General features: G+C 44.3%; 1 protein-coding gene across 1 annotated transcript in view; it reads right to left on the reverse strand.

The window, feature by feature from the left end:
* ABCA12 (ATP binding cassette subfamily A member 12) overlaps positions 1 to 27,252 on the reverse strand; it is an 82,250-nt gene that overhangs the window by 45,043 nt on the left and 9,955 nt on the right. The window contains exons 3-16 of the mRNA XM_018071936.3: positions 19,517 to 19,664; positions 17,136 to 17,224; positions 15,999 to 16,108; positions 15,068 to 15,253; positions 14,095 to 14,273; positions 11,093 to 11,205; positions 9,925 to 10,021; positions 5,660 to 9,796; positions 4,944 to 5,059; positions 4,139 to 4,245; positions 2,433 to 2,686; positions 2,209 to 2,321; positions 1,846 to 1,970; positions 853 to 1,026 (exon numbers count right to left, since the gene is read on the reverse strand). Of these exons, the coding sequence (XP_017927425.2) occupies positions 853 to 1,026; positions 1,846 to 1,970; positions 2,209 to 2,321; positions 2,433 to 2,686; positions 4,139 to 4,245; positions 4,944 to 5,059; positions 5,660 to 9,796; positions 9,925 to 10,021; positions 11,093 to 11,205; positions 14,095 to 14,273; positions 15,068 to 15,253; positions 15,999 to 16,108; positions 17,136 to 17,224; positions 19,517 to 19,664 (5,948 nt within the window). The remainder of the gene's footprint in view (positions 1 to 852; positions 1,027 to 1,845; positions 1,971 to 2,208; positions 2,322 to 2,432; positions 2,687 to 4,138; positions 4,246 to 4,943; positions 5,060 to 5,659; positions 9,797 to 9,924; positions 10,022 to 11,092; positions 11,206 to 14,094; positions 14,274 to 15,067; positions 15,254 to 15,998; positions 16,109 to 17,135; positions 17,225 to 19,516; positions 19,665 to 27,252) is intronic.

The raw sequence follows: 27,252 nt of genomic DNA on the forward strand, positions 1-27,252 counted from the left end.
TACGATTAGCAGGAATCTGTGTGCACGTGCATGTACACACCTATATTGTGTTAATTCAAAGATAAGGAGTGTGGGATTTTCAAAACTGTTAGGAGGCTTAAAGGGTGGATATCCCATGGGAAATGAATGGGATTTGTATTTCTAAATCCCCAAGTGCTTTTGCAAACCACTCCCCTGAATATTACATAATCTTAACAGTGCACATTTCCAAACACCCACAGTTGGGAAATGTGTGTCAGCTACTGGTTGGGATATAATCAGGTCTCTAAGTGGTAGCATTTCACAAAGCATAGGTGCCAAACACTACGAGTAACTTTTGACCTGAGCCCAGCTTCATTGGTATTCTCATTTAATAAGCATTTTTAAATATGTACTCATTTATCTGTGGATGTTCTCTTCCATGCTGTTTCTACAGCTGTGTCTGTGGGATATTTGAATCATTTAATAACTTCACAGTTCCAAATAGATAGGAAATAGATATTTTATGGGACTTTTTCCAGGGCTTTCCTTTTCAAGGAATAACACTATTTAGCCCAGTGTCTTATTTTTGGGTCAGTTGGGAATGTTCAAGAGGTTGTGACAGCACATAAATGATACTAGTGGATAGGGAGGCATTTAGAGTAGGTCCAGTGCCTTTAAATGAGGTTTGCTGGTTTACACCAGCTGGGATTCTCATTTATATCCACACTGTCACAGCATGGATATGCAATAAAAATTACTGCATGAGCAAAGCCTGATCTTCAGCTTGTGTAAATCCTCATAGCTTCTGGCCACTGCAATGATATTTTATGACCTTTCAGCCACTGTGTGCAGCAAAGACTACAGAAATCACTCTACAAAGCCAGCACTAACCTTGTACAAGAAATTGTAAACGTCTAAGTGTCGTAACAGCATGACCCCCAGGATGTAGGTCCCACGAGTCCTCTCTGAGAGAGGGAGTTTGCACAACTCCTCTGCCACCGTTCGCAGCTGCGGGTCAGCGGGACCGACACTACAGGACTCCAGCTGTAGGAGCTGAGAAATGAGCTGTGTTTGCACAGAGGGAAAATGGATTTGTTAGGGGTGGACTGCACGCTCCACCATGCATGGATTAATCTTGCCGTGCTGTTGTTCTTTCCACAGTGTCATATTTCAACCCCGAGAACCAGGAAATGCCTACCCATTACTCCCTCTCCCAGGGACAAATCCTAAGGACTGTGTTTTACCACCCAGCTTGCACAGTAGTAAAAGCTTTTGTGGCTTCAATTTCTCATTGACTGATGCATGTGAAGCTTGGAAAAGAGCTCGCTCTTTGGGGCTCAGTCCAGACAAGATGGCTGGGAAGGAAAAAGCATCTGGAGTTCTGCTTGCACAGGAGGCTGAGGAAGGCAAGCTCATCTCTCATTCTGGGAGGCTATTTTTGGACCCCAAGTGCTCCCATGAGATGTGGTTACAAGTGTATTTTCCATCTGGACTGTGACAACTTCTGAGCACTGAGGACCCCACCGAAGGCCCTGCCCAGCCCTCATTAGTCTGTCCCAGTGAACCACATCCTGCCACGGATCAGAGCCATCCCTCCCCAGGCAGGGCCTGGCTGTGCACCAGCCACTGCTGACAGCCAGAGGGACCATATGGCTCCTGGTCCCCAGTGGAGGGACTGACATCAGTGACTGCTCTGGCCACATTCCTGGTGGTGATTCCAATCCATAATGTGCTCTGCTGTCTATTCCCGAGGGATCACCCCCTTCCTCCGTGCTGTCACACATGCAGTGATCTGCTCAGCTGCATTCACTAACTAATTCTGGTGTTAATGGCCTGAGAAGTAGAGAGGAACAAGATCTCCCAACAGGATGACAGCAAACTTACCTGACTGCTGTTTTCCGGGAGAGGTGTTTCCAGAAGAGCATCAATACTGGCTGCAGACATTCCTGTTGCATTTTTGAGATCCTCCTTGAGCTGGTCCACATTTTTAAACACATCTCTTAACTTTTCTGTAAAGAACAATCAAAGAACAATTGACATAACAGCTTTCTCCAGACACATAGCAATCTAAAGCATACAGAGAGGACTTCAGGTACCCCAGATAAAGGATCCCAAGGGGCATGGGACAGGGGGCATGGTTATTTCATTAATATCACTTCTTCCTGGCAGCTAGGCAATTCTTGGGACTTCGAGCAGAAAGTATGGTACCAGTGATGGTGTACCAACACTGTAAACACAGAAAAGTACCTTGCTTGCTAGAGTTTGTTAAACTCTCAGTGATGTTAAACATGGAATTCAAAGTCGCCATATATTGAGGAATCTCTTGAAAGAAAGCAATTTCTGGTACATTTTCTTGAAGCCTACATTGGAAAAAACAAAAAAAACAAACAAAACTGAGAACATGAAAAGAAGGCAAGAAGTCATTTCCTAAACAGAATACTAAAGCAGTCTAACTCTGGGAAGAGCCTCACCAATTCAGCTGTGTCTGGATGTTCGTGGCATCCCCAATGAGTACATTCTGAAGCTCTTGGGAGATTCTCCTGTGATTCAGGACATCGGTCACCACCTGACTGCTCAGCTCCACAGCGCGGAGGAGCTGCTCGTGGGACTGGCCTCGCTCACACAGCTCTCCAAAGCCAACCTCAGGGAGGTGGCAGAGCTGCTGGACTGACTTAAAGCTCTCATAGTCACACAGAAGGGTTGTCAGATCCCGCAGGCGAGAGATCTTCAAAGGAGGTTTTGACGAAAGAAGACAAATGCACAAACACCAGTTAGATGACAGAATTGTAAAAGGCGAGTTTTAAAGAGTCCAGCTGTCCCTTTCTGTTTCTCCTTAGGATTAAGATTTTAATATATATATTTTTAGGTTCATTCAAAAGGTCTTCAATAGGAGAGTTCATAACAAGCGTTCCTACGTGAGTTTGTAGCAGACTTGGCTGGATCTAATGAACCTTGCAAGCCCTAACATATCATTTCCCCCACCCAACACACACGCATAGCAATACTCCATTTGGACTTAGCCATTTACCAGTTAATCTTCCCAGAGACCAAATAAATCTACCTTGCCCAACAGGTTCAGTCTTTCGGATACCACCTGGTCATCTACTACAGCCCAGCAAAGAGACTTGGCCACAGGTCAGGACTTCCACATCTGCCAACCCATGTAAAATTATAATCCTTTGCCTACTCTGCTATTATGGGCTTCCCTCTTCCCTCTTGTCTGACATCATTATTTACATTATCAGGCTCTTATGGGAAGAATTATTTTCAGGTTTATGCCTCTGAGTACCTGTCACACTGAGGCTCATCATATTATTATTACAGATATATTGCACAGCAACAGCATTGTATACTGTTATATTTTTTAAAAGGACTCTTTAATACTATTTCTCATATGGAGCAATAGACTAAAGTGCATGAATGCTATTAGTGCAATCGTGTGCATGGGTAACAAGTGTTTTATTCAAATGAGGCATTGCCAAACCCAAAGCTGGTGAGGGAACTCCATCAGTAAATACTTGTGCTTAATCTCAGAACCCATTCTGGTGTTGTGAGACATGTAGGGCTAAGGGAGCATGTGGGGACTTGACTCCAGCCATGCTGGTGTTGGCACAGCTCCTTAGGCACAGTGGTAACCAAGTTAGTCATGCTTATAACTGTCAATTAGGGATGCACAATTCCCTGATCTTCAGCAGGGCAGAGATGTCTAATCCCTACTTGTACCTTCGAGAACTCCTCCCTACCCACTTCTCAGCTGAAGCAGAGGCATCCCAGAATGATCTCAGCTCTGCAAGGTGCTTCGCTAAGTCTTAATGAACTTTAAAACCAATGGTGCACCCAGCAATATGCTGCCACTGGCAATCTATGCAGTGCCCACCCTTTTGGGATGGCTGGTAGAAAACAGAGCCATTCTATCCAACAGGTTAGGAGGACAGGAACACCTCTACCTTCTCTGAAAAACAGGTATACACTCGGTAACAACTGATACGAGAACAAGTTCCTCAACCCAGTTTACTGGTGACCTTCAAATATAGGCAGAACACAGAGTTTCTGTCCTAGTTTTTATCAGCTGTTCTTTTCAGAAACTTTTTTCCATGTGCTGTTTTTCTAAACCACCATTGCACATTCATGTATCACTGCGGGATGTCCTTCAAGTCAGCATTTTAAGCAGACTCACTTTTAGCTTCAGGAGCTCTGGTATGGATGAATGTTTCTCAGAGGTATTATTTTGCATAAAAGAGTTCTTTTTCAGATGAGTTTGCTTCAAAAGCAGGGTGATGTTTTCTGTGCAGAGAAAAAAAACAATAGTTACTCCAGACAAAAATGCCAGACTTGCAGAAACTTCACAGGTAGGAACATCAGCACTTTTATTCAGAGGCCTACTGAGCATTGCTATTTTCCACCAAATTCACATGGCCAAGAACCTGTGAAATCCCAGAGGAAGGTTTAGGTGGTAATCTGAATTATAATGGATCCAGTCCCAGTAGGTGCTCTGTTCCTAGGGAAATCCATCCCACCCTGGTAACAGGATTCTGGCAGTGCCCTTCAGAGTACATGTGGTATCCCCACTCTGTGAGCAGGTAAAGCCTCAGGTGTTACAATAACCTCATATGATCAGTATCTATGTGAAATACCAGCTTAACTCTCAAAAATAACTGCTGTCATCCAGGTACAAAGAGCTGTGAAGGGAAATGGGTTTCTATTTGTAAGATTTCTTTATCTGAGTGTCAGCAACCTGTCATCACACAGTGAAGAGTAGATGTGCCTTCTGGATAGAGTGGGATAGAAACTTATAATCACAATGTGACATAACTCAAACATAAAAAGGAGTCTGGCTTCCCGAGGTCTCACAGCCCCAGTTAATTACCAGCAGATGAAAACATGCAGCACCATTCCTTCCTACCACTAGACAAAACACTTTGAAAAGACAGGCATGACACATTCCAGCCGAGGTCCCACAGCATTAATGAAATCATGATCACCTGTCAATTCTCTGTCCTCAGCTTCAGCAGCATTTATTAAACACTTCAGGTAAGGGTTACAGCTGTTATTCATTGTCACCTGCAAGAGCGTGTTTTCAAATTCCAAAAACAGAAATCTGAAAAATAAGATAGGAATTTAAATCAGCTTCTCTTTCAGAAACAAGATACTTCAGGAAGCAACCTGTCAGCTGTGTAGATGCTGTTCCTTGACAGTGTAAATAAGAATTCCAGATAAAAGCCATCTCTCCTAAGTGGGTACCCTCCCAGTTTTATTTCATCAATTCTTTTTGCTGTTATCTCCCAAAGCTGTCATTCACTCTCAAACCAAATGTATAAGAAAACACACTTGAAATGTTCACTGTGGATGCACGATATAGATGGAAAGGCACACCCAGGGGAGACTGAGGATCAAACCACAAAAAAGTGGTTTCCAAAGAGCCTACCACTGGTGGCAAGACTCCTTAAGGACTCTGCTTCCACTGTGAGCTGATACGTGCCAACGGAAGATTTTTGGAAGTCTGACTTTTAGCTGTATGTTCAACTCAAGGAGAAGTTTTCTTTTTTTCAATTTAACCCACATTACACCTCATGTCCTAAATTATGGTGATTGCAGGCTTAGGTTGCTCCATGGAAGAAAATTACATACTTCTTATGCAGAATGAGAATGGTGGTCACTACCCATAAATGCAATTACAATACCCAAAACCCAAACTCACCGTGTGATCAAACTGGTTGGTGACAGAGTGTGGTCACTCTGAGACCAAGGCAGGGTCTTGTTGTAGAGGGTTTCTGCCACGACTACGAAGTGATGAGAGATGATATCAATCACACTGTCAAAACTAGTTTTGTTGGAGTGAAAAGCTGAGCTGGAACTTATATTGAATTCATTTAGCAGATCAGAGAAGTTCAGGCCCTTGAGAATGTAGAGGCTGGCTTCTGCGATTTCCTGAGCTGACAGCTCGTTGGCAGAGTTGTTTGCCACTGCTCTCAACAACTTTCCAAAGGCAGCTCCTTCAGTTAGATTCCGTTTGGTGTTGAGGAACCTGTCAACCACATCCCAGACACTTGTGTAATAACTCCATTTGGGGAGGCTGAAGGCGCTGTGCAGTCTCTGCAGCAGGTTGCTCATGTGGAGCTCATCCTGTGCCACACTGAAGAGCATGGACAGGTTATTCCAGCTTGCTACGGTGTCAGGGAAATTTAGGGAGTCCAGCACTGTTTCATTCAGCATGGCAGGAATCAGCAGGCTCAAAAGCTGAGATGAGAGCACATCTTGGACTGGGATGGGGCAGGAGACATTACTCTGCAGCAGCCCCTCCGTGACAGCAGTCAGAGCCCTCGCCTTCTCCTGTACCCAAGAGTTTTCCAGCTCAGACACAAGGTTTAATTTGGAAAGGAAACTCAGGGAAAAATGCAGAGATTGGGTGATGCACGACAGCTCCTTGGAGAAGCGTTCGCTGCTGTTCTTGTAGAGAGCAGCGAACTCTGGAGACACTTTCAGGTTTCTTATGGCAAGCTGGAACACTTTGGCAAAGCTGTCATTGTGCACTGTTCCACCCTCCATGCCCATGGAATCAAAGAGGGCCTTGCAGGGGCTCCTGGCTAAGGACTCCCTTAGAGTGGCATTTTCAAACAGCATCTCAAGTGCTATGTGGAGCACGTCTTCAAAAGAGCAATGCTGGAGGGTCTCATCACCACTGTTGCTGTTCTCAAGGAAAGGACTCAAGGCTGAATGTAAGAACTCCCAAATTTTTGCCTCTAGAGAAGCATTGGGCTGTAAGGAAGACTGGCTGAACTCCTGCAGCAGCAGGTGTGAGAAATCATAGACGATGTCCATTTTTTCTGCAAATGTTTTGTTTGAGTTGGTGTCATGCAGAACTTTCATCCCTGCTCTCCCTATTTCAACCAGTCTCTGGGTATAGTTACTGTAAGTATCAAATAATAGGATGATAATTTCAAGCTCACTGATATTATACCTTTTCTGCAAACCGTTTAAAATTGAGATACTCCTTCTCATGGCCTGCAAGTACATGGAGATGTTGGTTCCTCTGGATTGCTCTTCCCCATACAGCTCAAGCATGGAGGATGCAAAGTTTAGCAGCTGCTTCAGTTCCTCACCAAAGGGAAGACTGGAGTACTTTTCCATAGTATTGAACTGATTTTGCAGCATGTCCAGAAGTGACTGGGGAGTGAGACTGTCTGTACTATTCCACTTGACAGACTGGAGACCTTCAGCAATTTGCCAGAACGCCCGCAGTTCATTTCTCTGCCTTAAATGAGGGAAATCCAGGAGTTTCTGCATTAGCTTAGACAAAGAAGAGATCAGCAGATAATGATCACTGGTATTCACCTCTGCCACGACACCAAGAAGTTGCTCAAGGGACAAGAGGTGTTCTGCAAAATTTTCAGATGTTCCAGGGGCCAACAAGAAGTCAGAAAATAATGATGACACATTTTCATCTGTGCTGAGATAATTTTCAATGTCTTCAAGCGAGATTGCATCAAGTGCAATCATTTTGATAACCTCCCATACATCCTCTGTATTAAAATGAGACCTGTTTGAAATTATCTCATTCCAAATCACTGCAGCCATAGTTAGAACATCCTGATTTTCTTCTCCATAGGGATTAGAGTAGAAGAATTCTTCACCACCACCTTCATACAGAGGAAGTATTTCCTGAAATATTCTTTCAAAGTCCAGCATGTTATCCATGGAAGAAGTTGAATTGAAAAAGAGTTTTGATGAACCATACAAATCATTCAGATCTGAGGATTTCATTCCTTCACTGGAATGATGAAATACCTGACGTACTAATGTTCTTCCAGGAGCTACCCCAAAGTCCACAAGGATTAGAGCTTTCTTCATAACTTCCAGGAGTTTCACATATTCACCCACTTCTGTTAGGTTCCATTTGGAGGTCAGCACGTTGCCAGTGGCGTGCCACAGCCGTGAGAAATGTCCCCACTCGGACTGCCTGGAGGCATCTCTGCCCACCCGGAGCAGTTCATACATGCTGCTGTTCCTCATGGAAGCAGCAGGTAACAGGTGGGAGAACACAGGCAGCCTATGCCAGTCTGCTGAGCTGTCAGAGAAATTTAGGGAGTCCAGCACTGTTTCATTCAGCATGGCAGGAATCAGCAGGCTCAAAAACTTAGATGAGAGCACATCTTGGACTGGGATGGGGCAGGAGACATTACTCTGCAGCAGCCCCTCCGTGACAGCAGTCAGAGCTCTCGCCTTCTCCTGCACCCAAGAGTTTTCCAGCTCAGACACAAGGTTTAATTTGGAAAGGAAACTCAGGGAAAAATGCAGAGATTGGGTGATGCACGACAGCTCCTTGGAGAAGCGTTCGCTGCTGTTCTTGTAGAGAGCAGCGAACTCTGGAGACACTTTCAGGTTTCTTATGGCAAGCTGGAACACTTTGGCAAAGCTGTCATTGTGCACTGTTCCACCCTCCATGCCCATGGAATCAAAGAGGGCCTTGCAGGGGCTCCTGGCTAAGGACTCCCTTAGAGTGGCATTTTCAAACAGCATCTCAAGTGCTATGTGGAGCACGTCTTCAAAAGAGCAATGCTGGAGGGTCTCATCACCATTGTTGCTGTTCTCAAGGAAAGGACTCAAGGCTGAATGCAAGAACTCCCAAATTTTTGCCTCTAGGGAAGTATTGGACTGTAGGGAAGACTGGCTGAACTCCTGCAGTAGAAGACGTGTTAAGTTATAGACAGGGTTAATTATTTCTTCCCTGGAAGCTTCACTGTCACTTGTATAATGAAGGATTTTCATTCCTGTCCTCAGAAGTTCAGATAAGCTCTTGAAGGTTTTATTGTCAAAATTAAAGAAAAGATCTATAGATTTTAATTTAGTGACATTATAATTCAGCTGTAAGTCTTTTAATATGTACAAGGTCTTTTGGATGGCTTGGGTGACTAGTGAGATATTGGCTACTCCAGAGCTTTCCCCAAACTCTTTAAACACGGCTGTTATAAATTCTGACAGCTGATCCAACTGTTCACTGAAGACACCACTTGAATTATTATTCAGCTTTTGTAAGTGGTTGTTTAATACCTCTAAGAACTGCCCGTAGGCGATGATGCCTGTGTTGTTCCACTTCATCGACCTCAGTTTCTCCCCGAGGCGCCAGTAGACATTCAGCTCATCCCACCAGGCTTCCCCCACGGAGCGCTCCACTTCCCGCATCACCTCAAACACAGGCAGCAGTAGGTACTGATAACCCACGTTCGTGCCTGTCATTACAAAAAACATCCTCTGCAGAGCTTGGAGCTGCTCTGGAAAGTTCCTGTAGGACACAGGCTTCAGCAGATCATCCGAAAACAAAGACAGAATTTCTTGCATTCCATTTAAACGGTCTCTGAAGTCTTCTAGAAGTGATGACATGCTCGTGGAGAGCAACATTTTGAGAGCATCCTTAGTTTGTAATGTACTAAAATTAGAATTGTTTAACAAAACTGGATTCCAAATAATTGTAGCTAATTTTAAAGCGCTCTGAATTTCTTTCCACTGGGTTATTATATCAAAGATGGAAGTCCCATTAAAGTCACTCAGTAATTGCAATGATGTGAAGTTATAGATTTCATCAATTATTTCCTTATTATATGGTTCCTTTAATTTATAATCATGATGTGGATTCATTCCCAGTTCAAGAAATGCATACAATTTCTGTAATGTTTCATTCTTCAAATTCCTGAATAGATTTAAGGTTTTTAATTCACTTCTATTCATTTTTTCCTCAAAGCCTTTTAAACGATGTAGATGCTTTTGTATGGCTTCTAAATCATCTGAATTAATGGACCTCTTGGAGTCCTTTCTACCAATCTCTGGTGACTTTATTTTTCTGGAGGGGAACAAAGAAGTGTTTTAGTGAATATGAAATCAATGCAAGTGGAAATGTAAGGTGATTTAGAGCAAAGATCATAGAGTTGAATTACACTGTTAGTAATATCCCTTTAGCTAATGTCTTACCTTAGAACTTCCTCCAATTCAGACACTAAAGTCTGCTTGTCTTTCCAGTTAACAAAGGAATTACAAATGTATCTGGTCACCAAACTTTTTTCTTTATCTACAACAAAAATGTAAAGAGTATGTTAGTAAAGATCACATAATTCTGGAACCTGGAAAGAGCTATACAGCAAATCTGTCAAGGATAACATGCATATGTGAAATTAGGCTCCTACCACAAGACACAATATCCTGGTTAGAAATTTGAGTGCTCTTTTGGGATGTAACTCTTCCTGGCTCTCTGAAGGAAGTGAAGGTACTACCTGGCATCATAGAAATGATTTCCCATCTCAGGAACAATTCCATGTCCCTGTGATGTGGGTGCTAACAGAGCTCTCCTCCTGCTTTAGGAGCACTTTGCTATCAGTAATGCAGGATAAGGTGGCCAAGTACGGTTTCTTTTCCTTCATTTAGGGATGCTTTTAAACTCCTCACACATAAGCTTTGTCTGCAGCATCATTTATGTCCCCCATAGCCATTTACACTCATCTTGATATCCCCATGTGTCCAGCCCTCTCGCTAACCCCATCTCCATGTTTTCCCTACTTGCACTGCATTAATCTTTCTTCTTACCCATCTCAACTTCCACAATCTCCATGAAACAAGTAGAGAATGGACAGTATTTCCTGATCTGCCTCTTGTAGCATTTAGATGCTGGACCCTTCCCTTGCCTGCTCACACACCCTCAGCCAGAGGGGGATGTCCAGGACTGCCTCTGCTCTAAGTGACAGGGATTTAGAGCAATGGCTAATCTGGATGTCAACAGCTTGTTGTGCAGCCCAGCCCCAGTCCCTGCCTCAATACAGAGGTGATTTTGACAGAATCCACAGCTCGAGGCAGAGTTTGATATCACACCTCAAAAAAGAAAATCAAAGTAAAAAATTACAGCTCTCTGCTTCCGCTGAGACTGCAAACTCATGTTAATTCATTGTCTCCTGACAAAACCAAGCTTTTTTACTTCCCTGTTTGAAATGAGGTATTTTATTCGCACTTGCAAAAAGCTGAAAGAAGACTCCAGTGTGCTGAGCCCTGAACAGTGTGCAATCTGTGTGGTTACTTATTAGCCTGCAGTTTGCTTCTCCTCAGCACCACAGGTTTTCAGCAGAGATATGACTCTGTGGAGGAGCCTTACCTTGCTCCAAGCAGTTCACTGAATATGGAAGATCTGTAACCCCATTCTGAACAGTTTTGGATCTATCATCAGTCAAAAGCGATGCAGAGACATTCTGAGCTGCCAGCACAACACTAAAGGGGAAAAAAACCAGGAAAATAAATTGTAGTTACAGGTTTATGAGAAGAAATAAAACAAGTGTTCAAATAGGAAACAGCTGGAGTACAGCCTATCACTCTTAAAATGTCTGACAGACATTGCCCCTACTTCTAATTATTTGTTTGATCGTGCACAAAATACAAATACCAAGGGCTTTGATGGGAAAGCCAGAGAAGTGTATTAGCACAAACATATGTGTGGCACTCATTAGGTGTACTTATTTAGAGAGTTATGTGAAATCTATAGACCACTTAAATCCTCCCAGCAGGTCTCAGGAAACACCCAGGTGATGTGCCAGCCAAGTGATTCACTGCTGTGGGGGAATTTCCTCCTAAAAGACACCAAGAAACAAGGCTCAAGGGAGAGCAAGGATTCCCAGGGGACAACATCTGTGGAAGGAAGAAGCAATCACAAATAACTACTACCATTTCCAATTCTCCTCCTTTCCTCTTTTGTACTTAAATAGCCAGGCTGCCAGGGAAGCAGGGAATATTTTTCAGTCTTAGGAAAGAACAAGTTGATAATCAGGCACATTGTGTCACAGAGGAAGTCATTTAAGGGACTGTCTGTTCAGGTGTGTGGGTAACTGAAAACTTCACAGTGATTATTAGTCCCTTTTGCTTCTCCTGCAAGGTGAGCAGCTCTTCACTGCAGGCATAGGGTCACTGTGAAATGCACAATCTCTTGCCTGCCTCAAGTTCTGCAGGTGATACACAGAGAACCTGGCTGAGCTGATTTCAGTGCCATGAATAAATACATCCTGATCGTTGGGAACAGACTGCTGGTGAGAACAGAGCACCAGGGATCTCTTTTCTCCTTATTTAACATAACATCTCCATGCAGGTTTCATGAACTTGGTGCTCATCATTTTTGTTCTGCAGATGTGCTTGTTAGTGAGAGTCTTAGAGGGGGAAGAAACTCAGTTATAAATGGCATATTTAGTTGAGCAAAGGCAGACAAGAGGAGGAGGCAGGCACAGGCTTGCCAAAAGCAGATGCACGTCACACAGACCAGAAGGCAGCAAACATGGAAAGAAGTGTTGTTGTTGCCCTTTTATTTTAGTCTTGCAGGGTTTGTGCAGACTTTGTATTAGGAAAAAAAGTTCAGCTTACATGCTTAGCTGAAAAACTATCTTAAAGCAACAAACAGGAGCACTTGTGAATTCAGTCTGCAAAACAGGTTTTTGTAGATAATAAAATTTGCTCCTAAACTTTGTATAGAATTCATGACTTGGAAGTTACTGTTTCATGGTGGTGGCGTTTATCATGTGGTAATACAGATGCCACGATGAGAAAAAGTTCTTTTCTTCTATACCTTCATCTCCATACAGCAAAAAAATGCCCTGTACAGCACATCTTTAGAGGAGGTCAGTACTGCCTGAGTAAGAGACATGGCCAGGCTCGCTGAGATGTGCTTTTGTAAGCATTATTAAAAACACTATTTGTGCAATCTCTTTGCAATAACTCTTTACTCACACACTAACAGTGCCAGATGCCAGGCATAAAAGCACTGCACAGTTCTGGTGATGAAATTCAATGTATCTCTTTGTCATGCCTATGATAACTTTGCCCAGCTCTGCAGCTGTAGAGCAAACCAGAGCAGCACAGTAAATATTAATCCTCCCTGGGCACTCAAACAGGGCTGGTTCTCAGGCTTCATTCTGCAACCCAGTAAAGGCAAATGCAATAATCCTGTGACTGAAACAGCAGCATGAACAAAACATTTCTGAATAAAATTAAAATTCTTGCCACACTGCTACTGACTCCTTTAAGGATAAGGACATTACAACTTACAAATAGGTCTCACAATGCAGCATGGCAAATTACCTAGATATTAAATGTGCACGGTTTTAAGTGCCTTGGCAACACACCAGTCTTGAAAAGTGAGTCCCTCTAAGCCTGGGTGTAATCGAAGTGGCAAAGCTTCTACAACCTCTTTTGACATCTTTACCCAGCTGCTCATGTATGCAAGATAAAACCAAAAAGCTGCCTGAAGACACTCAGTTTCTTGCTGTCCTCCATGTGCTGTAACAACTGGACTATTCAGAATATTTTATAGCAGGGTCTGTCACATATCCAGCAGATGATTTGGAACAGAGTCCCCTAATCTCTTGAGTAACTTGAGTCTTCCACAGATCAGTGAGAGGTTAGCCTAACTACAGACCAGGAAAGGGATTTCAAGGCTAAGATCATTTTAGAAGAGCTTTTATTGTCCTGCATCAAATATTTAATCACAGTTCATTCCTGCAGTTAAGTCAGGTCTTTTTTTCATATAACCATTGAGCAAGTACATAACTGGAGCTTTCTTCTTGAAGTCAGACAAGCTCAAAGCCCTATATGCTAAAAAAACAGGCTCCCTCTCTTCTCTGCTTTCTTGGGACCAGTTTGGAAAGATTAAACCAGTAGTAAATCAGGAAATCCATTTAAAAAAATAAAATTATATCTCCCCTACAAGAGCTTGAGGTGTTCCAAAGCGACTTTAATTTGGCTCCATGCTTTTCTGGAAAGAAGCAGCCAGCTGCTTTCCTTATCCAGCCAGGAGGGCTTTTCTTCAGCCAAAGGCAGTGGCTGAGGCTCACCAGCTTTCCTCTCTGCACAAGGGCATGACAGTGCCTCTAAGCAGGCTGGAAGAAAACTCAGAGTTTTCATTTCAGCTTCTATTTAAAAAGTGACACAAGAGTCATTGAGAATCAGCACAATGTTCACAGTCCACAGAGAAGCATTAGTGTGGAGCCACATCATTTCCCAAACAAATCATCCTTTTAAACTAATACCCTCTTTTCAAGATGAGAGGTGATGTCCTTAGAGGCCAATACATAAACCCACCAACTTTCAGTGCCTCTCCTGGCATTTTCTCTATTTTACCTGCTTGGATTCTGAAGGAAATCAATTATGTCTTGCAGTTGCATGTTGTCCTGTAACACATCTGGGGCCAGCAAAAGGAGATGCCACAGGGAGGTGTCATTCTGCACTTGGGAGATGAGTGTCAGAAACGAGACCATTTCACTGACAAATGTCTCCTGGTACTGTGGGTTGTGTTGCACCTTAACAAATAACAATGCAAGAAATTATTTAAGAACAAGGACCCTTGCTGCTGGTGGGTCCTTTTATGTTTTTCAGCTTGCACTGCACTTGCATGCAAGTCTACAAACAATACATCCAAAGGACTCTAGTGACAGGCAATAACTGAGAGACTGACTGTGCTTTACCTTCACACTCCAGATTGTACAATAAATTCTCTGCTCAGACAAGCCTTACAATTCACAATGTCCTAAAGAGCCTAAAGACTGGGAATTCAAGAAAAATTAATATCAATCCTTACCTTGGGGGAAAAAAAAAAAGAAAGAAGGCATTACCTTTACAGGATTCATTTGCTTTAATTATATTGCTTTCCCAAAGACAAGTACTGCTTCAATCATGGATTGTTGGATCAGATGCAGGAGTTACTGGATGAAGTTATACAGCTGAGGTAATACACAATTAAATTTATTGCCCTCCCTAGCTTTAAATATTCTTATTTACACCTCATCCTCAGGCTGTTCTATCTACCTGTCAGTGCAGTAGGGCAAATGAAGAGGAGAAACAAGGCCCAGGCATGGTGAGAACCCTCAGCAGGTGGATGATCCTTGGCTTTCCGAGCTGTGTACTCAGCTTGGAGGCCTTTGGGCTAATCCTATCCCCAAGAATTAGCTCAGTCTCATCATGCACTGTGTGCACTCTGGTATAGAGATAAGCTCCTAGCCAGGAGGGGCCCTGTTCTAGCTCCCAAACACTGCACAACGTGTGTGAAGCACCACAGCTCCCAGCTGCATCACCAGGACAGGTCCCAGGCACTCACCTGAGAGAGCTGACTCCTGAACTCCTGGGCAAACGACTCCAAAAGTGACGAGTCAGTGAAGCAGAAGGTGTGGTGGATGTTGGCCGCCATCCTCTCTCCAGTGACACCAGGATGTGCCACATACCGTGACAAGACCTCACACAGCAGGACTTTGAGAGTGGCTGCAGTTGAATGTTGGGTCTGGCTCTGAGAGAAAGGCAAAATGTTCAAGGCAGCTGTAAAGCAACATTCTATTTGGGATGGTTTTAAATGCAGTGGGGGGACTTTTTTTAAGGGATAGTAGTGCCATCTGAAAAGCATTGTCATTACAAGCACTTACACACAGACAGGATTCCAGCAGCTGAACAGTGACACTAAAGTCCCTCAAACTCCTCATGTGGTATAAAGAGAAATGTGTGTGTTTGTATGCCTTAACACAAGAACATAAGCATAGCAGTGTCCATTACGTTGTACCAAGTTTCCCTTACAAAGGAGTTGGAGTTCCTATATATGACTCATACCTACAGAATGAACACACAGTTCCTCTGATGCCACTGAAAGAACTCATGGGCAAATAAATAATTGAATGGAAAAGCCTGTGACGTGGTATCTTTAATTTCCCCTGAAAAAAACCCCACACTCTAAACACCTTAACTCAGACAAGTTATGAACAAAGTATCTCAGGGGATTGTGTGTGTCCATATTTGATATTTCATGGCATTATGTCCCAAAGGTGTATGGTTTACCTGGCTTCTGCTTAGAGGATAATAAACGTACCACAAAGCTTAAAATTCCACCCACAATCACTGCCTTCCCAAAATAAAGCACATTCACATAATAGGGGAGATCCAGAAGTAATAAAAGCTCTGTGTTGGTACTTTGAGCTTCTAATTCTTTAAACACGACGATACATAAAGGTTCACACTCAGCTATTATGCAAATACAAACTCACCTTCCCAAAACTGAGGATTTTGTTGAACGTGTTGATGCTGGAAGTCAAGTTGGATGGTGGTGAAATATTCCCAAAGGCTTTTTCTCCATGAGATCCCAAATCCCCAAATGCTGCAACAACAGTTTGAAACACTGTATTTTACTTAATGTCTTTTAACCTCTTTGCTACATCAAAGCAGGACACGGGACAGCTGCCTGCAGCTTTGGGCACCTCTGCATTGTTAATGCGTTTTCAAAGGTACAGCCAATGGCACCCTATAAGTGTTTAAGGGGTTTTTTTCTGATGTGATTAAATCCTGGATGACATTGTTTCCTTCTGTAACATGTAACATGGGGCCTGACCTATGATTTTTATTTTTTTGTTTTTTTTAATAAGAGGTAGAGCTGAGTTCCCCGAACTGTTCATTGATTTGCTTTTTCCCCCACGCCTCTGTGTTTGGTCCCTTCTGCATTCTGCCTTTTTCTGTCTGTGCACCACAGAGTGTGGGCATTGGCAGGAATGCTAATTGGAACAGTGAAGGGCTGGAGCAGAAGAGGCAAATGCAAATCTGTAATCATTCATTTCATCGTGAGCTCCCTGGAGAAAGGACTATCCATCACGATGGCTTGTGGACTGTACTAGCCATTCCCATCAATAAATAATAATTGTAACGATTTTATGGAAAATTTCAGTCTGAAAGTTCCTTCAGGAACGAGAATCACATCAGAGGACAACATCACCAACAATAAATATGCACTGTGGCACAGAAGACAACTTATTTGCTGGATAACTGTGAATAAAAACACATTTGAAAAAAATCATAAGCTGTTTATGGCGAATTTGTGGGCAGTAAAAGGGCAATATTCCATAAATAGCCAGGTCTTTAATTAATGTCCAATCAATCTGTGATCTTGCATTGCTCCTGTGAAGTGCAACCATTTAATCCTGGTTTCTTGGCCAAGTTCCAAAAGTCTTTTCTACAGACAGTTACTTGCACTTGTTCCCAAGAATTTGCACTAATGTCATGGCCACGGTCATGTGCCTGTATAGAACACATAAATCATTTTAGCAGTGCTGTAAGAATTGCATCTCTGTCCAGAGAGCTTCAAAAGGTCAGCCTTCAAAGAGCAGAACTTTGTGGAGCAGTGAATAACCTACCCAGCGAAGCATTCCTGCTTTTAGGAACCTCTGCACTCCATGCTGATGGATGGCTGTCCTTGGATACACTGGATGAGCTCCTCCTCTTACTAGGGAAAGAAAGAACAAAAGAAAGAAAAAAAGCCACCTGTCACAGCTCACAGTTTCTTATAATTAAGCTCACACTTTACTGCATTGCCTCAGAATGTGTCTATAGCTGGATTTCATGGCAGGTGTGGTAAAATCTGGGTTGTGCAGAAGCCTGGTTCCTTCTAGAGGCCTGGCATGTATTTTGGGGAAGCAAAAGTGCAGAACTCCATTGCACTATAATCTGCATGCCCTTACAAAGAAATTCTTCCAGACAATGGGATCTTAATTCATCCTTCCCAAACATTTCACTACAGGAGTAAAGAAAGGGTGGAAGAAGTTGGTGTTGAGCTTGGCTTTTGGACTTCCATTTTAGTTAGGGAAACCTCAAGCAACCATGTCTTGCACACCTTAGCAAATGGCTCTAAGGAACAGAAGCAAAGACGAGAACCTTGCCCATCGTCTCTGCTGACCACTGGTACAAAACAGTTCTAGGGCAAGTTTAATAAGAGTTTCTGTGAGTTGCACAATGGGAGAGGAGAAAACCAGCCTGGATTAGCTGAATATTACAAACTCTAGAATGTTACACAATAATATAACCAGACAGCGAAGGGTCACAGCTGAAACACTTTGTGACAAACTCACCCAAGATGATTCTGCTCCCAAGGCAGAGCTGCACCCATTCATCGGGAGCTTTCCCTTTCCCAGGTGACCTTTTCCCAAGGTTTTAGACTCTGCTGTATCCACTAGTTTTGCTGTGGTTACTTCACAGTTAGTGTTGTTTCTTGTAGAATACAATATATTTCTAAGGCTGACATGACCTCCCAAGGGTGGCTGTGGCCACAGAGCTGCAGTGATACTGCACACAGCCAACTTTGAGCATCAACAGTGGTCAAGATGTTTATTAATGACTCATCTGACTTGATTTATAGTTTGCCAAATCTTTTGATTTTCAGTTGGCACAGAAAACCAGTTATCTCCTAAACAGCTTTTCAGAAACCAAAAACAGAAAGCAAGGAGGATTTGCAGCTATTGAAACCCATGGAAGACCTCCAGCTTTGGCTCTGGAAGCTCCCATTTCTTCATTTCAATACCCCAAATTAACCATTGTTTAGCATGCCCAGGGAAAAACAATGACTCTGAGGGAAGAAGAGCTGTGAATCCAGGCATCCAGTCTCAGTGTGGCTTTGCCTTCCCCCTTTTCTTCTGCTGCATGACCTTGAATTTGATTAGGATTCACCTTGTGTAACTTCAGTTGCCACATCCTTAGTCATCCTTCTACCCAAAGAGAGATCCTGACCACTGACTTGGCCTGGAAAACGATGGCCCCTCTACTCTAAGGAGGACCCACCAACCCCAGGATCCCCCATCTTGCCTGATGGGCTCTCTGGTGGAAGGCATGGGGCCCACCTTAGCTCTTCAGGCTCCCAAGCTCTGGCCAAGGGGATTTTGAGGCTCTGACATAGCCACTACAGAGCAGCCTCTCACCAGAAAGCAAAGATGAGCAACCAGGGACGCTGTGAGATGCCCAGATTTTCAGCTCTCCACGAACCAGCCAGGCCTCAGAGTGGCATGTTCCCCAGGGGTGTGTCAGAACCAGGCAGCCAAGATGTAGAAACAACCCTGGTTGGCAAGGTTCAAAGCAAATGCTACTTGGCTTCAAGTGGAACATCAATAGATTGAAATGCTTCCGCTGAACATTTCAATTTCAGCAAAATGATGTTCCAACAAAACATGCCCAGCCAGCTCCACACTGCAAATGTACATTGTGGGCAAAAATTGTGTCTTCATTTTCATCTGTTTCCCAACACATTTGATGGCCTGCAGAGAGGACACCCATTGTGACTGGCACCTGGAGGATCTGCTGGAAGAGCAGTCACTCCAGAACAAACGTATCTTAGACTAGAGTTGCTGGGGAACATTTGCCACTTCCAGCCAAAGCGCCCTGAACCAATCACTAGGGTGGCAGATCAGTCTTACCCACTGACCTGACCCACAGTCATGCACAAAAGTTTCTTTGCTCTGATCTGGGCAAGCAGAAGCATTTTTCTCAAGGAGTAAAATTCTCTTCAAGTATCAAGTATGAATCAATGGACACATTACTGAGAGCTGTCCCTACTATGAACATTTTTGAAGTGTCCATGTTGCAGTTCATATTCTCATTTCTAAATGTCAGATATCTGTTATTACAAGTATTTGAGGTACATCTGTTGTGGACAAACTTGCACACACAGACATGCATGGCTGCTCCCTCCACCTCAAAACAAGTCTTGCTTTACAGCTTCTAACACCCAGAAATATTCAGATTCCCTTACAGTCTGAGAGATGAGATGTCACTAAGTCTTGGCAGCAAATCTTCTGGTGTGTATGGTGTGCCTTTACACCTGGCATCTGAATCACACAGCACGGTTTGCAAGAATGGGAAGAAGCCTGCACTAGGAAGGTTTCGGGGTGCAAGATAACCTGGAGGAAGGAGAAAGAAAATGCCATTATTATGATGTGGACATGCATTTTTTGCCATATGTTTCTATCAGGATGTGCTGTTTTCCCTTCCTACACCACAGGACAGATTCTCAGCTTCACTGAGGCTCTTTCACTTCACCTTGGCAGCCCCATCTGCCAAATCCCACTAGAAGTGCGTCCACAACACTGACAAAACCATCATAAGCTATTTAATCACAGAATCATAAAATGGTTTGGGTTGGAAGAAACCCTAAAGATTACCTGGTTCCAAACCCCTTGCCATGGGCAGGGACACCTTCCATTAGACCCACTTGCTCTGGGTCACAGTTAATAGGAAAAGAGTCAAACTATTTATTTATAAGACATATGTCAGTCCTGAAGCAATTGCAGTATTTCCCACCTCCACTTCAAAATCCAAGAAACAGGCAAGAAATTAAAAAAAAAAAAAGCCTAGGTTTAAGATATCCTAATTCTGCTTTTAAAGAATAAAATAAAATAGAAGCAGGCAGATGGTCAGAGTAACCTGAAGCACCCACAAGAGCCTTTTCTCCAGGGCTTGGTTGGAACAGCCAAGCATTCTATAAAATGCCACAATCTTCATTTCCAAGCCAGGTTGTTAAAACAAGGCTCTGTCTCAGCCTTCACCACAGGAAGGGGTAATGGGTCCAGGCCCAACAAACCTCCCTTGCCTTTTGTTCAGACCTGCCCCGGGAAGGGAGAGGAGCAATCTATCACCACCACCCCCCTGTGGCTCCTCCTGCCTCAGAGCAGCTCCAGCACCATCTGCACCACCTGGGATGCTGGCAGCCAGCACTCAGGGACGAGATGTATGTCCCTGTCTCCTGTTTCTCCAAACCCAGAGTGGACCTGAGCAATGAGAGACTCGAGTATTTGATGTGCCTCTTGCCCCGTGCTGCTCACTGCCAACCCACAGAGTTCACCGCCTGCTTTTCCCCACAGTGACAAACGCCCTAATAAATCTCCAAACTCTTTTGCTGGATCACAGCAACGTATTATTTAAAATAATCATTTGGAAAATTACCTGGCAAAGGACATTGCTATTATTTCTGCCCTGGAAAGCAGCCAGATTTACTGAAGGCCTGCAGGCAGGCCTGTGGTAATTGATTACTTGCTCTTTAGACTTCAAAGATGACCTGTGACTCTCACCCAAGCACGGTTTTATCTCTCACCCCTCCAACAAGGACACATGCAGCACATATATTTGTACTAAATTTATTCATGATCACACTGGGCAAACCCCAGATGTTCCCACAGGGATGGCAGTGCTAGGTGGAGTCCATGGTTGCTGATCTCCATGATGAAGACTGGGCTTCCCTGAGCTTTCCGCAGCACAGCTGGTCACAGCCCATGAGTGTGCACTGCATTTTTGGGGGCAAAATGCAAAGGCATGGGTTAAGCACAGGGGCTCCCACTACTTTGGCAAGACAGCAACTGGCACAGAGGACTGCTAACTGAGAGGTAAAGCACCCACTTGGATGGTGTCGTGATTTTCTTGTACACCTCAGCAGAGAGCCGGCCTAGAAAATCAGACGACATAGATCCCCAGCCAGAGGAGAAGGGTACCTGTCTGGGAAGCTCCCCAGCACTCACTGTACCCTTCAAGCCAGCTCAGGAGTTACATCCCAGGCTGAACCAGCTCCTGGTAATCACAGAGCACCAAGGAGAGTAAAAGATCTCTCTTATCCCTACAGGCAGACCTTCTGGTGTTGGGGCCACAGGACCAAGCATCCACCACTCTAAAGGTTTTGAAGCATAATTAATCTGCTGCCCATGAGGGAAACTTTAGAGTAGGCCACTTTAATCTGGGAAACTTTAGAGTAAGACACTTTAATCTGGGAGCATCCTTGTGTGAAGATCCCTGCTGTGTCTGTGATGTTTGCCCTTGGGATCACCAATTACAACCCTGCTGAATGGCATTTTGCACACACGGGCAGTTTTCTCTCATCTTACTTCTGATCTCCCACACCCTCATTCCATGCAGGGAACTGGCTCGCACACCAGTCCAAAAATGCTCACCACAGACCTCACTTTATCAGTGTCCCAACCAAAATGAAGCTTCAAAGATGTGGGAAGCCATGAGGTTCAGGATGGAGAGTGTGCCCACAATGATCTAAGACAAGTAGGAGCTGGGAGGGAAGCAGCTGCACCTTTTTCATATGCCCCACCAACAACCAGGGCCAGAACTAAGCTCATGTCTCTTAGCAGAGGTGGAGCAGCTGAAGCTGTGTAACTCCTGGGGAATAGCAGAGTAGGGACACAGGGGTGGGTCTGGGAGCTTGGTCTTCTCCAGAGCCATGCGAGCTGTTTACAGGGATGATTATACAAGAGGTCCTGATGAATCCAGAGTAGAGGAAGACACTTCCTTGGGGTACAAGTAGCAATAACAAATGCTAAAATTGGATTGAAAGGTGGCACACTTTGAACTAAGTGGACAATTAAACAATCATCTGCTCTATCACAAGCAAGGTGTTCAGTGTAAGAACACAGTGATGATATCAGCTCTTTCTTGTCTTTTGAAACAGCAGCCTGGAATATAAACAGACAGGAATTTGTGACCTGAAGTTTGGAAGAGCTGCTGCTTGTGGTGGTGGCACAATGTCTGTGAAGACATCGTCAACCCCTGCGACTGAGGTACGCAGTGAGGCTCTGCCAACCTGCAGCAGATGCTGAGCAGTTTGCTGGCAGCTGGATCCAGCCAAGGGGCCTGATCCACCCCTGAGTCACTGCAGGCCTGAACCAGGGTAACCTCACCATGCTCTTGGCACAAAGGCAATGCCAGAGAACTCTTCTGGAAGAGTCTTCTGGGCTTGGACAGCAGTTAGAGAATTAAGGAAGTTTTTCACAGAAAAATCTGAAATGCCTGTGCCAGAGTTCCACTTGGTGTAAGTCAGACCTGTTCTGGTTCTCAGCCCTGAGTATCCAACCATGCTCCTCAAGCACACAAACAGCACACAGGCTCACCCAGCAGGATGAAATGAATGGCTATGTTGGCTCTGCTGCCTGCACTGATGAGACTTCCACTGACTCCAAAGAGAGTTTACAGACCCAGTTTGGATGCAGCATCCCTTCCACAGACACATACCACTGGGAGATGGATCCCACCCTTCCTTCCTCACAGGGCAGCTGCTGCTGAAGGACCCACACCATGCACACTGCCTTCTTTATGCACTGATCGAGGCAAGAATAGGGTGGCCAGGCTGGTCTGTCACTCCCAGATAACAAGCTGTCAACCTCACCACCACCACAACCACCAAGCCCCTCTGTTCACACTGCCTTGAAGATCATGTCCTTCAGGGGCCACAGAGGCCAACAGCTTAGTTTAACACAAGCTGAGAATTGCAGCCATGGGAAGTTCAGCTTCTGCCTGTGCTGTCTCTGGCCCATGTGCCTGAGATCAGAGCAGGGCCAGAGTGTAAGGCACCATGGCAGGAAACGTGCCTGATTTGGGAGCCCAAGCCCTAGACAAACATGGCATAGCCTCAGAGCTCTTTCCTGTAACTCCCTTTCATCCTGCAAATGAAAGAATTTACTGATGAGAAGATGAGTCAAGAGATTAATGTGCTCCCTGCTCCAGCCTGCCACTCTCCATCTCCCCATGCTCGTGGTGAGGAGACGTGACTCCAGGGAGCCACGTGGACTCTCCTGCCCACACATCGAGGTTCATTGTTGGCCCTGTAACCACTGCAAGGATGGCCTGGGATGCAGGTTGCTCCTGACTCCCTCCAGTGCTCCAGGAGACAGGTGTACATAACAACCTGTCCCTGCCTTGGAGACGTTACTCCACCACACCAGTGACATCAGTACTCAACGTAAGCACTGGCCACAGGACGTTACAGAAGGAAAGTTGTAAACACTCTGCACGTTTTAAAGGACAGTCTTTGGATGACTAGTGACAATTTTTCTCACTCTCCCCAATGCCTTTAGTTTTAAACCTATTAATTTCCTAGAACTACAATTTGGAGGGCTCCACTGCACTGCCTATGAGTCAAGAGGGAGAGATCACTGCACTCACTGCAGCCCCATGTTGAGCTGAAAGGTCACATTTCTGGTCAAATTGACTTGTCTGCAACCAAGATTCCAGTCCAGATCTGTATCCTGCCAGTAAAGTCTGACTTCTGGGTCTGCCAGCAGCAGAATCTCAAGCATAGAGCCTTCTACTGTCCCCTCTGACTGAGAGCTTTGATTTTCTATCCCCACTGAAAGAAGGGCCCCAAAACTGAAGCAAAGACAGGCATCCCAAAGGGCAAACAAGGCCTAGGGCTCAGGGCTGCATGGGCTGGCTGGTTCTCCCTGTTCAGTAGCATCTAACCAGGCCAGTCCCACCTCCAAGAGCTGGAAAGAAATAAGGCATGCAGGGCAGTAACAATAAACAGAAGAAACCCTTAATATATGCATGCCCCTGGAAATCCTGGCATTTCCCCATTTGCTCTCATTCAGAGTAAAACGAAGCAAATTAATTTCTCCTCCCTTCCTGAACGCTGTAAATTCCAGTACACTTCCCTTCAACACGAGCAATTTTGTTTTCTCCAGGTAAAGGCGCTTGGTATAACAACAATGAAAAATGTCAGGGTAGCAATAAATGTCACACAAGAAGGATGGAAATGACTACTGCACTCTGATCTCTGAGATTAATTGAAATGGGCCAAAATGCTTAAATCTGAATGGACCATGTTTCACGTTGCCACATTGATTTTCTTGCTCTCAACGCACTGAGGTTTCAGGAATTTGCATTAGCTGAGCCCAAGCATTTGCTGATCCAAACAAGAACTGGGCATTTCAGTGGACTGCAGGCACAGCACCATGAACATGCAGCCCCCAGCTGAGGTTTTCTGTTCTCTATCCACCCATAGTTTAGTGTTGTGTCACCACCACTCCTTGGGCATGAAAAAACTCCCTTGGCTTCAGAATTCACATACTCTGACACTGCACATACCTTATGCTCTAGGTCCTTTCATATTCCTTCCATAGTTCATAAAAAATCCATACAAATCTCAACTCAAAATTAGAGGCATTAATGAGCAAATGGATTCATTAGAAAGTATTGTGTTTAATTGAAAATTAATCCAATCATTGCCAAATCATACAAGGAGATGTAATAACTGGGACTTTTCAGCTAAGAAAAAGAAGGCCACAAAGTGGTTTGATGAAGAAATAAAATCATGATCAGTGATGAAAAGGGTGAGAGAATGATCATCCCTTGCAACACAGGGACAGAGAAACATTTTGAGATCATGAGGTATCAGGCAAAAAGGGACTGAAAATACCTTTTTTAACAAATATCAAAATGTTATGGAACTCACTGCCACAGGGTAAGAAGAGAAAGGTACATGTTCATTTAAAAAGAATTAGACAAATTTGCAACAACAGATTTGTCAGCAGCTACTCAACATGATCACCTGGATTCAACCCCTTCAGCTTCTGGCTGAAGAAACCTTAAACCTTTCAGCATTTCTGTAGTGGAGGGAACACGCTGTGCTATGTGTTCCTACACACTCTCTCTACCACCCCTGAGCAGTGGGGGTCTAACCCAGAGCAGCAAAAAACCCCAAACCAACTGTTTATCAGCTGTGATCCGTATTTATCTAACAAATCCCAAAAACATCTAATGAAAATAAGTCCTGCTATGGGGACCTCCTCCCAGCTTTCTAATGTTTAAGATATATTTGTGTACACACAACCTTCTCCCTTCCTTTCTAGTCTTTCCCATTGTCACACAGCATTACTTTAAACTCTATTCCTATGCCTTTTTAAACAATCAAAAAGACAAACTTGCCTCTTTCATGACACGACGATACTGTTTCTCTTCAGCCACAGAACTGCCCACTTCCAGCTTTGTTCAGATCTATTTATCAATAACTGCCTATTTTTTTGGAACAGCTTTATGATACTGCTAGGATTTTTGATCTCTCTCCAAAATCTAAACCAAACCATCAAATCTATGGAATAAGATTAATTTTGAAGCAGGATATTTTTTACACACACGGAGAATGGTTCAAACAGCCAGCTGGCCTATCCCTTACCTATTAAAGGAGACTATTTAATTGCCATGGCTCTTGTGTTTCTCTGACATCCATGCACTCAAACTCACATCTGACCTTGAAGCTGGAAAAAGGGACCTGCATGTTCCTAGTCACCTGGGAATGAGGACTTTATTGGGGGCAACACCAGGGCACAAACACCAGCTGAGACTTTACATTTTTCACATCTCCAAGATCAGTGCCCACAGCAATCCCATACTCGTAAAAACTGGGGAGAGGACAGTAAGTGTCACAGTTCCTGGCAGTACAGCCCAAACCTCGTTCAGTGTGTCCAAACACAGCACAGCAGTGATCAGCCCTGCTGATTTTAATGAGATTACTCACACTGCAGATTAAACACATATTTAAGAGCTGTGCTGGATCAGAGCTAATGGTTTGGGATTGCACTCCCCATGGCACTGCCCCTACACTGCTCCATTCCATATCACAGACCCCATTTTTAAAGCCATTCCAGAGCTACCAGGTGATTCCCCATTCACCCTATTTTTGGCCATCCATCAGAAATGCCACTTACCTTCATAATTTCACCTGTTGAGCAGCCCTGAAAGAAGAGATTCCCTGAGCTTATCCCCAGGTTGCAAGACACTCAACAGCCTCAGTATTTACCTTGTCAGTGACAGCGACTCCACCTCCTCCCTGGGCAACTTATTCCAATGCCCGACCACTCTTTCAGGGAACGTTTTTTTTCCAATATCTAACGTGAACCTCCCCTGACACAAGTTAAGGCCATTTCCTCTCATCCTTTCACTTGAGACAATGCAGAGCAGGCCAACACTCAATTCACTACAACCTGCTTTCCCAGTTCCTGTTTTTTGACATGAAAGCACAGCAGGACCCCAGATAACTACACTCAACCCCTCCAGACATCCAGTATGGCTGGGTGAGAGTCACAACGTTGCACTTTTCATCTTTACAGCAACAGCATCCTTGTTGTCTCCAATGTCTCAGTAACATCATGTCCTCAGCTGTCTGCCTATGACAGTGTGATCAAAGCAGCAAACTCACAGCAAGACTACCTCCTCCTTTGGTGGCCTCAACAGAGGAAGCACTTCATTCCATTGCCTAATTCTGCCCTCAAGCACTTCAGGCTCTGCAAATAGGACCAGCCCAGAGCAGACAGTATCTACTTCCATGCTTATTAAGACTAGGCAAGCTAGTTTTGCTCGCCCACAGACCTTCAGCTTCCACCCCCTTATTTAATAAATTAAAAATCAGCAGTTGGATCCAATTGCATTTGGTTCATGTTCTGATGAGGGAGATCATAAGGACCGGAGAGAATAAAAATCACAAAGGAGAGGAAGAAGCAGCAGGTGTAAAGGGAGGAGAAGGCACCGCTGAACTAAAGGCAAAGAACAAAGGAGAGAGGTGGAACCTTCTAAAAGGTATTGCAAATTCAGGTCAAGATGGGGAAATGCCAGAGCTGAGGTCTGCACTGAGGGGCAGAGCTGAGGAGGAGGGACACCAGAGGGTGTGGAAGGATGCTCCACTGCCTGAAGCACAAGCACAGCAGGAGAGAGCAGGAACTGTAC

This window comes from Manacus vitellinus, unplaced genomic scaffold (assembly GCF_001715985.3).
Source record: "Manacus vitellinus isolate BGI_N305 unplaced genomic scaffold, ASM171598v3 scaffold_20_pilon, whole genome shotgun sequence".
NCBI classification, from domain to species: Eukaryota; Metazoa; Chordata; class Aves; order Passeriformes; family Pipridae; genus Manacus; species Manacus vitellinus.